Genomic DNA, 14,290 nt, shown 5'->3' with positions numbered 1-14,290 from the left:
CTCATGTAGTTACCAGACTACATGGCTCTGGGTTGGTCTCAGGGGACATGCATTCCCCATCTTTGAGCTGGAGCATGGCTGAGAACTTCTTGGGTGGCTGTGGGGGCGTCTCTTCTTCAGATCTCAGCACTGAGAAGTGAAATGGTTGCTTTTCTTTAAATTGCCTCTTACTGTATCTCCCCGACAGGTTTTAATGGCTGCATTGCCTCAGTGCTCTATGGCGGAGAGAGTCTCCCCTTCAGTGGGAAGCACAGCTTGGCCTCCATCTCCAAAACTGATCCTTCAGTGAAGATCGGCTGTCGGGGTCCCAACATTTGTGCCAGCAACCCCTGCTGGGGCGATCTTCTGTGTATCAACCAGTGGTATGCCTACAAATGTGTTCCTCCTGGTGACTGCGCATCCCATCCTTGCCAGAACGGAGGTAGCTGTGAGCCAGGTCTGCTCTCCGGCTACACTTGCAGCTGTCCAGAGTCGCACACTGGGAGGACCTGTGAGACGGTGGTGGCCTGCCTTGGGGTCCTCTGTCCTCAGGGCAAGGTGTGCAAGGCTGGAAGTCCCGGGGGACACGTGTGTGTCCAGAGTCAGGGTCCAGATGAGATTTCCTTACCTCTGTGGGCCGTGCCTGCAATTGTGGGCAGCTGCGCCACAGCCCTGGCGCTGCTCGTCCTCAGCTTGATTCTATGCAACCAGTGCAGGGGAAAGATGGCCAAGAACCCCAAAGAAGAGAAGAAGCCAAAGGAGAAGAAGAAAAAGGGCAGCGAGAATGTGGCTTTTGATGACCCAGACAACATCCCTCCCTATGGGGATGACCTAGCTGTCAGAAAGCAACCTGAGGGGAATCCCAAGCCGGACATCATAGAGCGAGAGAACCCCTACCTAATCTTTGATGAGACTGACATCCCCCACAACTCAGAGACTATCCCCAGTGCCCCGCTGGCTTCCCCTGAGCAGGAGATTGAGCACTATGACATCGACAATGCCAGCAGTATTGCGCCCTCAGATGCGGACATCATCCAGCACTACAAACAGTTCCGAAGCCACACGCCCAAGTTTTCCATCCAGAGGCACAGTCCTTTGGGCTTCGCCAGGCAGTCCCCTATGCCCCTGGGAGCAAGCAGTCTGACCTACCAGCCTTCTTCATATGGCCAGGCATTAAGAACCAGCTCCCTCAGCCACTCGGCCTGCCCCACCCCCAATCCTCTGTCTAGGCACAGCCCAGCTCCTTTCTCCAAACCATCTGCCTTCTACAGGAATAGCCCAGCTCGGGAACTGCACCTTCCTCTGCGAGATGGGGGTACGCTGGAAATGCATGGGGACTCCTGCCAGCCTGGCATGTTCAACTACGCCACCAGGCTAGGGAGAAGAAGTAAGAGTCCCCAAGCCATGGCGTCACATGGCTCTAGACCCGGGAGTCGCCTCAAGCAGCCCATAGCACAGATCCCTCTAGAATCTTCTCCTCCCGTGGGACTCTCCATCGAGGAGGTCGAGAGGCTCAACACCCCTCGCCCCAGAAACCCCAGCATCTGCAGTGCAGACCATGGGAGGTCCTCTTCTGAAGAAGACTGTAGAAGGCCCCTGTCCAGAACCAGGAACCCAGCAGATGGCATCCCTGCCCCAGAATCGTCTTCTGACAGTGACTCCCATGATTCCTTCACGTGCTCAGAAATGGAATATGACAGGGAGAAGCCGGTGGTCTACACTTCCAGGATGCCCAAGTTATCTCAAGTCAACGAATCCGATGCAGATGACGAAGATAATTACGGAGCCAGACTGAAACCCAGAAGGTACCATGGACGCAGGGCTGAGGGGGGACCAGTGGGTACCCCTGCAGCAGCGTCTGGGGCTGCAGACAGCACCCTGAAGCTGGGACAGCAGGCAGGCAACTTCAACTGGGACAACCTTTTGAACTGGGGCCCAGGCTTTGGTCATTATGTGGATGTCTTTAAAGATTTGGCCTCTCTCCCAGAAAAAGCAGCTGGTAACGAAGAAGGTAAAGGTGGGGCAGCTAAACCAGCTGCCAAAGATGGAGAGGCAGAACAGTACGTGTGAGGTGTATGTGTGGGCACGAAACACTCAAAGCACAGTGTGGCTTCCCACCAGCGGGGTCACCTCTGTAAACAGGCCAGTATAGACTGGTGGCCAAGGGCACATTTAAAACTAACCACAAAGCTGCTCTCACGGACTCCAAACGACTCTTTAATTTAAATGTGCTCAGTGCAACGGGATGATCCTCCTGCATGCATATTGTTTTGTGATGAGTTGGGGGGCATGCGACTTTGGGAAGTTTTGCTTTGTGTTTGGTTTGTGGTTTTTTGCAGTTTATACCATTGCAGTCGTAGACATGAGCTTGTCCTTTCACAGTGGGGTTGCTTGTTTCCATTGTAGTGTTATGGTTGTGTTTTTTACCTTGCAAGATCGTTTAAGTTTAACCAACCTGTGTAAAGTGCAGGCAGGAGCACTTCCCCATCTTGGAGGGATGAAAGACCGCACACTAACACTCTTCAGACGTATAGAATCATATGTGATGTTGCTCAGACGCGTAAGGGCTTGTTTTACATGACGGTGGGTACTAAGAATAAGTCATTTTGTTCCGCACTTTAAAGATTTTTCAAAAACTGTGTTGACATTTGTGCGAACAGTCATGGCCTCCTGATTTACCTCAGGCTTCCAGGAAGAACAAGATGACCACATACTGTCCCCAGAACACTGCCAACCTCCTCTTCCGGAATAACGTTCTCAACTTCCTCTTCCGGAATAACGTTCTCAGCGCACTTCTAAGAGACACTTTTTAAAGTTATTTATTGAAGAAAAAAAGTTCTATGCTTTTAACATTGTAACAAATTGACCTATGCAGGCCCTAATTGGTTTTATTTTCTAGCCATTCAACATTTACCCCCAAGTACCCAGTTTTTATAATTTATATAAAGTCAGATTGCAACGTTTCTTACTTTCTGTCGTTTTGTAGATCATTTTTTAATACTGTGTAAAACTTTTTTTTTTTTTACACCTGAGCTGTGGTTTTGATACTGATATTTTCCTATGCCGGAAACTTTTCTTGCTTTCAGGGAAGGTAAGAAAAAGTGTTTTTTACATTTGTTACTTATGTAACATTCATATTTTCACAGTTTGATATCTGTAACATACTGTATGCTTTCTACCTGTAAATGCCAACAATAGAATTAAAATATTTATTTAAAATTCCGTGTCCTGGGGTGAGTATCAGTTTCTATCTTTCTCTGTTCTAATGTAGGCAATTGAGAGTATTCTTTTTATTTGTTAAAGAGATATACAGCAAGATAAACTTACAGAGGCTATACCACTTCCTATGAAAATCAGATCTGTGGGTAACAGCCAGCAAAGATATCCTAAAGCCACCCAGTGCCTTCCTGCTTACTAGAGTCCTGGTGCTTCCGGCCGAAGCCTGAATCGAAGCATGAGGGATCCTGGAGGACCCACATTGGGGGCCCTGTCTAAGCACATTTACTATTTAGTACTTTCCCCACCAAATCTGTTCTATGAGAGATAGCTTCAGACTAAGTTTATGGTTGTAGAAGCAGCTATGAATTGAAGTTAATTGTGAAAGAGCTCTAGCCCTGGTTTTCTTCAAGAAGACAGCGCTATATTTTTCTAAGTACGAGGCAGGTAAAAGGAATGTCTGGGAAGGTCTTCTACACGTACGCCATTGTTAACTCATTATTCACTCTCACACAGTACGTGTACACAGTGAGCATGCTTTTGTAGCTGAGGCTACCCCCTCTTTTCTGCAATGCAGAAAAGCAAAGTGAGTCCACGGAGACTGGCACCCAACACCTTATTTGTTTATAAAGTGCCACAGCACATTTTAAAATGATTTTTCCTCACCCCCCAGAACATTCTAGTATTAATATCTGCCCCAAACCTTGTATTTGCTGAGAAGCTTCCTTGACACCAACCATCAAACATCATCCTAGAGCTGAAGGATTTACAGCATGCACAAAATCTTCTGAAACTAAATGCCATATATTTAAAATAAATGTTGGGGGTTATTATTTGTGTTTCAGAATAGGAAGTACAATGTGGATTATAATCTAAATCATTATAATCATTGAATGTGGTTTCAGCCATAGTATCAAATGCTAATCTAATTTTGCCGTTTTGGGGTCACCTGTGATGGAGCATCCTGCCTTAGTGAGTCTTAGTGTTTCCAGTTTATTCCCCAAATATGGGGATATGTTCATGCCTTTGTATAACTCAAAACAGAAAACTGTTTTCCCTCTGAGGAAATTCTGAAGCATCTTGGTGTCCTTAAGGACATAAAACTCTCTAATTCAGAACAGAGCTAAGAGTAAATCAGTAAACACAGTCATAGGCTGTGCATTGGAGGAGAGCTGGGTGTGGATAATTCTCTGAATTTGAATTCTCATTGCCCTCTCCACTGATCCTAGATCATGGCAAGTGGCACTTCTACAAGGAAACTCTTAGTATTTTCTCCTCTTTGTCTCCCCCCACCCCCACTAGTGCAAGAGAGGCATTTACAGCAAGGGAAATAAAATCTCTGTGTAGTGAAGGTTTCACATAGAATCTAAATGAGTACACTACTTCTCATTGTCACAGTGTGGCAGGAATATCCTGCCTGGGAGATATGATGGGCGATTTAACAAGGTAACAATCTCAATAAAATAAATGGTTGATCTCCACTTGGGTGTTCACAGTCAAAATTACAACCTTGGCGTTTTATATAAACCCTGAAAGGCTTGCTGGGATTCCTAGAAAATGGCTGCTCCTTTTGCTTTCCTGTGTCTTTCAGTAAAATATTTTGATTTACTTTCAAGAGGAAGCTTACGAACCCTCTTAGCCCACTGAGGGGAAGAAAGAGGGGTTTGTACTAGCAGTCAGGAACAGAGGTAGTTACCAGGTCCTGTGCCACAAGCTGAGAACAGTTTCCAGAACTCTGTCCTGAGGAGAAGATCCCTGTGGCTTTCAAGGTTGATTCTAGAATTTTCTAAGTTAGCTGATTCCTTGATAGCTCATTAAGATAAATTAAAACCATTATTATTTTTTTAATATGGGGAAAGAGAAGAGCCCGGAGCACAGTTCCCCAGCTACATGTTGTTAAGGAAATGCTATGAACAACAAGGCTAATGAGAAGCAGAGCCCTCTCACCATTGAAAGTCATGTACTTCATAAATATTTTATTTATAAGAAAAAATAAAATACATTGCAAAGTAACTTTATTCCCTGCAGACATTCCGTCTAAGAACAAATCACTGGCATCACAGACAGACATGGGTTTCATTTTATGCGAATTTAACATTATGGTAAAAATCAGTGTGTGTGAAGTTAGGATTTTTTGCTTTTTAACATTTTCGATTCAATAATTCAGCAGAACAGGGCTTTCTTTCCTGTTTTAGTTGTGGAGCCAGTTTTAAAAGGAGTCATAGTTCAAAGCAGCCCAAGTGACTTTTCCTTGGGAAGAGTGATTTGGAATGATGGCTGTTCTGGCACCTGACCAGGCCTCCAGTGTGCTGTAAGTCTCCACTGTCTGTGTTCACCTACTGTAGGGAATGACACGCAGATCTCATGGTTAGACAGCTGGTGGGTTGAGGGGTCTGTTAGTCTAAGAGGACTATCAAGATGTTTTGTATAAATCCAGTAGTTTCTTTGATTTCAATGAAATCAAAGAAACGCACTATATTCTAGGAAGTTCAGAGCAAGCAAGTCAGTGGTTCACTCCTTGACAGCACAGTTACAGTATCTGTGTTAATGGCAGTCCAGAGCAGGCTCTGGCAGCAACACTGTCGAAGGGCTTCACAGCATGCATGTGAACTCACTCTGCTCTGTTCAGAAGATAACAGAAGACAAGTGCAGCTGTGAGGAATTTCTCCAGTGACCATGACTCATCCATACTGTTTCTACGACCAGCCTGGACATAGAGGGGAATCAAATCAATGGGGAACAATCCTCAGGTAGTGGATAACAAAGATGTCCACATTCTGTTGTCACCAAGGCTAGGGATATGAACACACACCATCCCCCAAGGAGGAGCAGCTTGGAGAAGACTGGAGTTTGGAACTTGAGTTTTATATTTTAAGGATTGAACTGTTGTAACAAAAATATTCTTTGCAAAGTGAACAAAATAGATGTGTTCTCAGGAGAGAGTGGTGTGAAAGAAGGAAGCTCAGAGACATCACTATATTAATATGACATCACTCTGCTTAAGCTCAAGTCAAATATTTCCCAGAAAGCCCATTAGGTTTTATTTTGTTATTGTTCACCCTTTGCAGTTACATCTTTCTATGTCGCCCAGGCTGCCCTTACACTTGTAATCCTCTGACCTCAGCCCCAAAAGTGTTGGGATCAGAGATGAGTAACACCACATGCACTCCTAGAACAGTATCTTAATTAACCTTTATCATTTGGAATGAGCATAAGTAACTCCATATCTGCATCAATAATACAGTTTATTTTCCAAGTATATTGTACTATCAGTAGGATCCCAGTAAAGTGCTGGGGAATGAGACTACAATAGAAGGAGTTATTTTGCTCATTAACCACGACCAAACTCTTGGGGAAGTCTTTTCCTGCACTGCAGAGTATGTAAATACTGGACCCATGGAGTTATAAATAACATGAACAGTTCTAAAAACACCTAGTTGTTATTAACACAGATAAAGAATGCTTGTGTTTAGTAAAGGAATGTGTTGAATTGATGCCAGACCTTTCAACTCTTTATCAAACATGTGATATGTTCAAAGTAGATTTCCTAACATCTATGTGTGACGGAGCCCTGTTATCTGAAGAAATAGCCACAGAATTTACAAAACTAGACTCCCTACAGGCAGCTTTCAGGTGACCCATCCATACGTAACTTTACTATATTATGAGTCTGTTTACTGAGCTTCTAATCATGATGTGAGGCATATCAGCACTGTGTTCTGGTGAGAAGCACGGGTGGTATTTTACAGTCTGTTCTAGCCCAAATAAAACAACCAATGATGGACAAAGTTCCCTGGCAATCTCATCAATTCTTAATTTCAAATTGAAACCACATTTCATGTAGGGCAGATGTTGATCAAAATAAGATTCCATTTCGCCTTAACAGTCTGCATGTTTAAGTCCTCCCTTTGGCCTTCAAACTGACAGGCCTGGCCTGAAATGTGTCATGATAGCTGATATTTGACTGAATTTGAAACATAAAATGTTCCAGGGAAATGTTTCTTACACGAAATAGTATAGTATGAGCTTTAGATCTACTGTGAAAATGTGTTAATTATTTTACATATGATAATCTGAGGAAAGAGATGGCCCGTTGCTGAGTCCAAAGTGATAAAACACAAAGTCAAGTCATATGATTGGTTTTTCATAAGACATTGGTGAATTGTGGAAATAGCTTTGGATAAAAAGAAAGTCAGAGGTTTGCTCTCTTGCTTTGGCAGAACCATCATTGAGAGTCTTGACTTGATGGGCAGCAAATGGCCACAAAGAATAAAAGAGAGAAGACATGAAGCTGGGTATGGAAGGGAGGGGTAGATCTCAGAGGAGCTGAGGGAGGGGTTAAATATGATAAAAAATACAGTACAGTGCATTAAGTTCTCAAGAAACTGACATAGAGAAAGAAATATGAATCAATAATGGTAGCCATCATTTGACAAGGCCATTTGGTTCTTGAAACCATACTTCATGTAATCCAGACACCAAGCTCAAAATAACATCTACTCCAGAGTGCTGCATGGATGTGTGCATGTTTGCTGCTGTAAGCTCAGAGAGAACTGAGTGGTACTCTAAGAAAGAGCGATGCTTGGGCTGTCATGGCACAACTTGAAAAGAATGAGATCATGGAATACTCAGCAGATTTTACAACAGCAAAGATGATTTATGAAGTAGAGATTTCTCGTTTCTCTAACAACTCAGTTGTGTCCTGTGACCTTTTTCTGTCTTATGAGAGGATGTTTTGCAGAAGGAGACACATGAGAGAACAAATTGCTGAGAACAAATATATTGTGTTCTTCTGGAAGCTGTCTTATGAGAGGGCATATGATATTTAGAAAGATTATGAATATTAACCTCACAGACAGAGAAAAGATGTTCTTGCAATGTTTTGCCTTTCAACACTTTCCTGGACTTCCTTGATTGTTGTTTGTCCTGACTTCCTGGAGAGAAAAGCACCAAAGAAATTTACCAAGGAACTTCTCATAGTATTCTGGCTGCCTCTCACTGATTCGGCAAAGCCTCGCCTCGAGGTTTCTTCTGGATGTAGCCACTCCTAGTGATTAATGTTTGGAATTGTCCTCCAAGAAATACTTCTGAACAGTTCCTTATTACCTGTTTCCTATTAACTTTTCTTCTCCACTACCTTTGCTTGGTGGGCTTGAAGGGAGGTTGAAGAATCTAACATTTATTAAAGTAGGTTTTGAAAAATCCAAGTCTAAAGCAATTAGGGACAGGCAGTCTTTTGTACTGATGAAAGAAGACCCACAGATGTGATGACCAGCTTTAATTGTCACCTAGGCATAGACTAGAATCACACAAAGGAGAGCTTCTTCATGGGCAGTTATCTAAATTAGATTGAGCTGTGGGTACACCCTTAGGTCTTGCTTTGTCTTCCCATAAAAAAGGATTGTAACCTGGCAATATACATTGATGTAAACCCTTTTCCTCCCCTATGTTATTTTTATCAAGCTATTCTATGCCCCCAATTGGAATAAAAACAGAACACATGTTAACTTGTTTTCAATGGCCACTTTGGAACTAGACTTTGTGTTTTATCAAGGAAAGAATAACTATGCCCTATGCATTAGCCCATGAATCTGTGTGAAATATCTTTCTTTGACTTGGTCAACAGCAGTCCTTGGCTGCTAACCAGCACAGAGAACTGTGCAAATAAAAGATGACTCAGACAAGAGAGGGCTTGCAGTTACGTGCAACTGGACTGTGTTTTGTCAAATCCTGTCAAATTTAAAACCTTCAGAACCCTAGGTCCCTAGAATTTTTGAAAAATTACCAAAGAAAACTATAAATACATAAAGGCCTGGAAGAAATGAAGATGTTCTAATGAATGTGTGTCCCTCATTCTGACTATTAGAGAGTTGAAACAATGGAGAATCTGCACAGAATTTTATTCTGGGAGAAGGATAATGGCCCCATCCAGAGGAGATCTTGTCTCCTGGAGAGAGATTTCACACAGTTCTAACAACTTGTCTGATCACCTTACAAGAAGAGCCTGAAGCATAGAAAATGGTGGGTCAGTAGTGGGCAGCACCACACTGGACCAGGACTGCCTACATGGCCCACTATACAAACCTTGATCCCACTTCAGGACCCAGAGGCAGATATGGAGGCTTCCCTGAACCTCTTTGTCCCTCTTCCCAATGTAACCGCATAGAATAAATGTTCTTTTTCTGCATTCCACTATTACCTTTACTATTTTTATTTCTTTACATGGGTGTTCTGATACAACTTGGGTACAGGTTATGACCTCCAGATTTGATAAGCAGTAAATTCATAGTTGATAAGCTGTGATCCCACATACAGTATCTAGGGCAATCAACTATTTGAATTGTTTCTTAAGATGAGGTTCTCAAATTCAGTTTCAAAAGTAATTAAGCTGTGTGTGAGCTTTAAAGGACAGCCCAGTTTACGATATTTCCAGTGAGTCTTCTGTTGTCTTAATTAGCTGAGAATACATTAAAATCCTGGTATTTTAATGCTATCACAATGAGTTAATCATCCAGGCTGCGGCTGTCAGAGCACAGCCATTCTGTAGTGGGTTCTTTAATTTTAGGCAAACACTGTCACAGATTGGGTGTCATCTCCAGGAAAAAAATATGTTCATTTTCCCAGACTGATCATGTTTTGCTGAGTTTGTGGTAAACAAGGCTGATGTCTGAATTGGTTAAAAGTCCTGAAATACTAAGTAATTACTTCTGACATCTGTCTCCCCATCTCAAAGCTCCCTTAGCTTTGCAGTCACAATGTTGTTGATTTTCCATTTTAATTTCCCTGGGCTTCTTGAGCTGACACAGGACCCCTCGTGGCTATAGTCTGTGGGAAGAAAACACTCAAAATGAAGGGGCAGACGAGTGAATAAATGACTCAAGTATTTTCCGACATGTGCTCTCTAGTCATATATTTTTCTGACTATTCTGCCAGAGATGAGCAAACCATCTCTATAGATACTTGTTTCACAACAAATTTTCTCAGTCAGACTTGACATATTTTCATTTTTCTATACAAACATTTTATTATTTTAAAATTTTATATCAACAATATTTGGTTTCATTTTTATTTTAGATTATAGCTATATCATTTCACCCTTCCCTTTCTGTCCTTTAACCCCCTCCTATTCACTCTCTCACTTTCTTTCAAATTCATGACATCTTTCTCTTTAATCATTGCTACAGATGTACATGTGTATTTATGTATTCCTAAATTTATGTATAGATGATTGCAACCTACTCAGTTTGTATGAGTATGTTTTTGGGGATGACCATTTGGTATTGGATAAACAATTGGTATAACTCATCCCTGGGAAAGACTATTCCTCTGCCCTAGGAATACCTTAGTTGCCTATGTTGTGTAGGATTGAGGCCTCCTGAGCTTTCCATGAGCATGTGAACATGTCTATTCGTGTTCTTATTCAACTCATATTTAGGTAGTTAAATTGGTGAGATATTACTGTAGCTTCTCACCTTCCTAAGAGACAACTTCACAGCAAATACCTGGTTCTTTTGACTCTCACAATCTTGTCACCACTTTTCTACAATGATCCCTGAACCTGAGATGCAGGACTTGAGTTGTAGGTATATCCACTGGGTCTGGGCTTCACAATTCTGCCATTTGAATGCTTGTGGTTTTCTGTAGTTGTCTCTCTTGAAATTTCTTTGAGTGAATGAGGAGAGTCTGTAGGTATAAGAATAAATTTTTATGATGTTGTGAGATAATTATGTTGGTTTAGTAAAGTGGTAGTTGTAGATTCTCTTTCAACATTCATGATTTCCTTAGCTCTGAGTGGTTGGTTAGGATTCTAGTATCAGGTATGTTTTCCCTCTTTTTGAGTAGGTCTTAGGTACAATTAAAGAGTTGTTGGTTACTACCCAGGTATGCATGCCACTACTTCTCCCTTAGGATTATTGTGCCATACTGGCCATTTTTTGGTTCACAGATATCATATATATGGTATGAACTGTTGGTTGGTTATCTCCTTTGGAAGTTTCATGGCACCTCTTCTCGTACTATGAAAGTTTTTCCTTAGAAAGGAAGCTTTCTACTCAGATCCAGCCCAGTACTTCAATTCTTTGTTAGGCTTACTCATAATTCTTTGAGGCTACTGAGACTCTTAATGCATTCAGGATCTCTTTCTCTGTACATTTATTGTTGGTATATAGAAAACTATTGATGTTTGCAAGTTGATTCTCTATAGTGCTACACTGCTGAAATTGTTTACCATTTCCAGAGTTTTCTGGTAGAGTTTTTGAGATCTCTAAAGTATAGTTCTATGTCATCTACAAAGAGGAACAGTTTGATGTCTTCACTACCTCTTTCTACCATTTAATTTCCCTTTCTTACCTTATTGTTGTAGCTACTACTTTGAGCACAGTGTTGAAAAGGGGTAGAGAGAGTGGAAATTATTGTTTCAATTCTCATGTCAGTGGTGTTACCTCAAGTTTTTCTCTAGGATGATTTAGCCATGGGTTTCTTTTATGTATATATATGGAGGAATAGAAGGAATATTGGATTTTGTCAAGGCTTTTTTTGTATCTATTTAGATGACCATGTTACTTTCTTCTTTAAGTCCATTTATGTGGTTTATTATATTTATTTACTTTCACATGTTGAACCATCTCTGAATTTCATGGATAAATCCAATTTGGTCATAGTGAATAAATTTTTAATGTATATTAAATGTATATTGTGCTTGCAAGCATTTTGTTGAGCATTTTTGGCTCTTTGTTTGTCTGAGATATTGGCCTGTGGTTTTCTTTCTTTGGTTTTATGCTTACTTAATATTGATATTAGAGTCACACTGACATCATAGAAGTAATTGAGGAGTGTTCCTTCAGTTTCTATTTTTTTAATTTTAAGAAGTGTTGGGCATAGATAGTCTGATTCTTGACTATGTAAATAGAGAGGTTGAGCTGAGCAGCAGCACGCCAGCATCCATTGTTCTCTGACTTTGGATGTGATGTGGTCAATCGCTTTTAGCCCCTGTTACCCTGACTTCCCTTCATAATGAACTGTAACTTTAAACTGGTAGCTAAAATAAACACTTTCGCCCTCAGCATTGATTTGTAGAGATATTTTATCACAGAAAAATAAACTAACAGGATATGCTCATATATTGAATTCGAAAAATGAATTTTTTAAAGGTAAATCTTGATTGCACTTTTGATGGTATTGAAAAAATGGTGCTGGTTCAACTGGCGGTTAGCATGCAGAGAAGAATGCAAATCGATCCATTCTTATCTCCTTCTACAAACTCAAGTCCATGTGGATCAAGGTCCTCCACATAAAACCAGACACATTGAAACTAGTAGAAAAGAAAGTGGGGAAGAGCCTCGAGCACATGGAAACAGGGGAAATTTTCCTGAACAGAACTCCAATAGCTTATAATCTAAGATCAAGAACTGACAAATGGGACCTCATAAAATTACAAGGTTTCTGTAAGGCAAAGGACACTGTGAATAGGACAAAATGGCATCCAACGAATTGGGAAAAGATTTTTATTAACCCTACATCTGACAGAGGGCTAATATCCAATATATACAAAGAGCTCAAGAAGTTATACTCCAGAGAAGCAAATAACCCTCTTAAAAATGGGCTACAGAGCTAAACAAAGAATTCTCAACTGAGAAATTCTGAATGGCTGAGAAGCACCTAAAGAAATGTTCAACATCCTTAGTCATCAGGGAAATGCAAATCAAAACAATCCCGAGATCTCACCTTACACTAGTCAGAATGGCTAAGATCAAAAACTCAGGTGAAGCAGGTGCTGGGGAGGATGTGGAGAAAGAGGAACACTCCTCCACTGCTGGTGGGATTGCAAGCTGGTACAACCATTCTGAGAATCAGTTTGGTGGTTCCTCAGAAAATTGGACATATTACTATTGGAGGACCCAGCTATACCACTCCTGGGCATATACCTAGTGGATTCTCCAACATGCAATAAGGACACATGCTCCACTATGTTCACAGCAGCCTTATTTATAATAGGCAGAAGCTGGAAAGAACCCAGATGTCCCTCAAGAGAAGAAAGGATACAGAAAATGTGGTATATTTGGGGGGTTTACTAGCCTCAGTTGTATTTTGTTTAATAAGTAAGTCATTCCAAAAGTAAGGTGAATGGGTTATAATTTCATAAAAAAATACACACACACACACACACACACACACACACACACACACACACACACAAAAGAGGCAACATTCAGTAGTGAATAGGATTTGAAGGAGAAAGCAGATTGCCTGCCTGGGAGTATCTTAACTTGCATAAAAATGTGGTCTCTGGCAACATCTCTTAAATTGAGAAATAATAAAAATTTACAAGACATTTGTATGGACAATTTAAAATTTCTTTTTTGTGTTCTGGTAAGGAAATATGATTTTAGCTATTCCACCAAATGATTATTGTTTTGAGAATACCAATGCACATGGCTGATGAGATTGTTAGGGTTAGGGTTAGGGTTAGGGTTAGGGTTGGGTTAGGGTTAGGGTTAGGGTTAGGGTTAGGGTTAGGGTTAGGGTTAGGGTTAGGGTTGGTTTAGGGTTAGGGTTAGGGTTAGGGTTGGGTTAGGGTTAGGGTTAGGGTTAGGGTTAGGGTTAGGGTTGGGTTAGGGTTAGTGTTAGGGTTAGGGTTGGGTTAGGGTTAGGGTTAGGGTTAGGGTTGGGTTAGTGTTAGGGTTAGGGTTAGCGTTAGGGTTAGGGTTGGGTTAGGATTAGGGTTAGGGTTAGGGTTAGTGCTAGCGTTAGGGTTAGGGTTAGGGTTAGGGTTAGGGTTAGGGTTAGGGTTAGGGTTAGGGTTATGCAAAGGTGCTTTCTGCCAAGCCTGATTGCCTGAGTTAGATTCCTGTAACTCATATCGTATAAGAAGAGAACCAACTCCTATGAATTATTCTTTGACCTAAATGAGCCCAGTAGTAGAAGTGCACACACTCCCACTCCTACCCACAAATAAATACATATAAAAACATTATAGTTGAAAAGTGTCATTATACAATCAAGATTTGCTAATAAAGAAAGGGGAAACAGCATCAGTTTAGACATAGGTCCTACAAAAGCAACAATGATGTTTTATGCAGACTCACTGAAGGAGAAT

The 14,290-nt window shown here is 41.3% G+C and overlaps 1 protein-coding gene across 1 annotated transcript in view; it reads left to right on the top strand.

Moving 5' to 3' along the window:
• Positions 1–3,201, top strand: part of Fat4 (FAT atypical cadherin 4) — a 131,173-nt gene extending 127,972 nt beyond the window's left edge. Inside the window, exon 18 of the mRNA XM_052180593.1 lies at positions 188–3,201. Coding sequence (XP_052036553.1) covers positions 188–2,049 — 1,862 coding nt within the window. The 3' untranslated portion in view covers positions 2,050–3,201. The remainder of the gene's footprint in view (positions 1–187) is intronic.
• Positions 3,202–14,290: the final 11,089 nt, after the last annotated feature.

Source organism: Apodemus sylvaticus, chromosome 4 (genome assembly GCF_947179515.1).
Source record: "Apodemus sylvaticus chromosome 4, mApoSyl1.1, whole genome shotgun sequence".
NCBI classification, from domain to species: domain Eukaryota; kingdom Metazoa; phylum Chordata; class Mammalia; order Rodentia; family Muridae; genus Apodemus; species Apodemus sylvaticus.
Note: the sequence above shows the minus strand (reverse complement) of the source record. Positions and strands in the feature narration are given on the sequence as shown.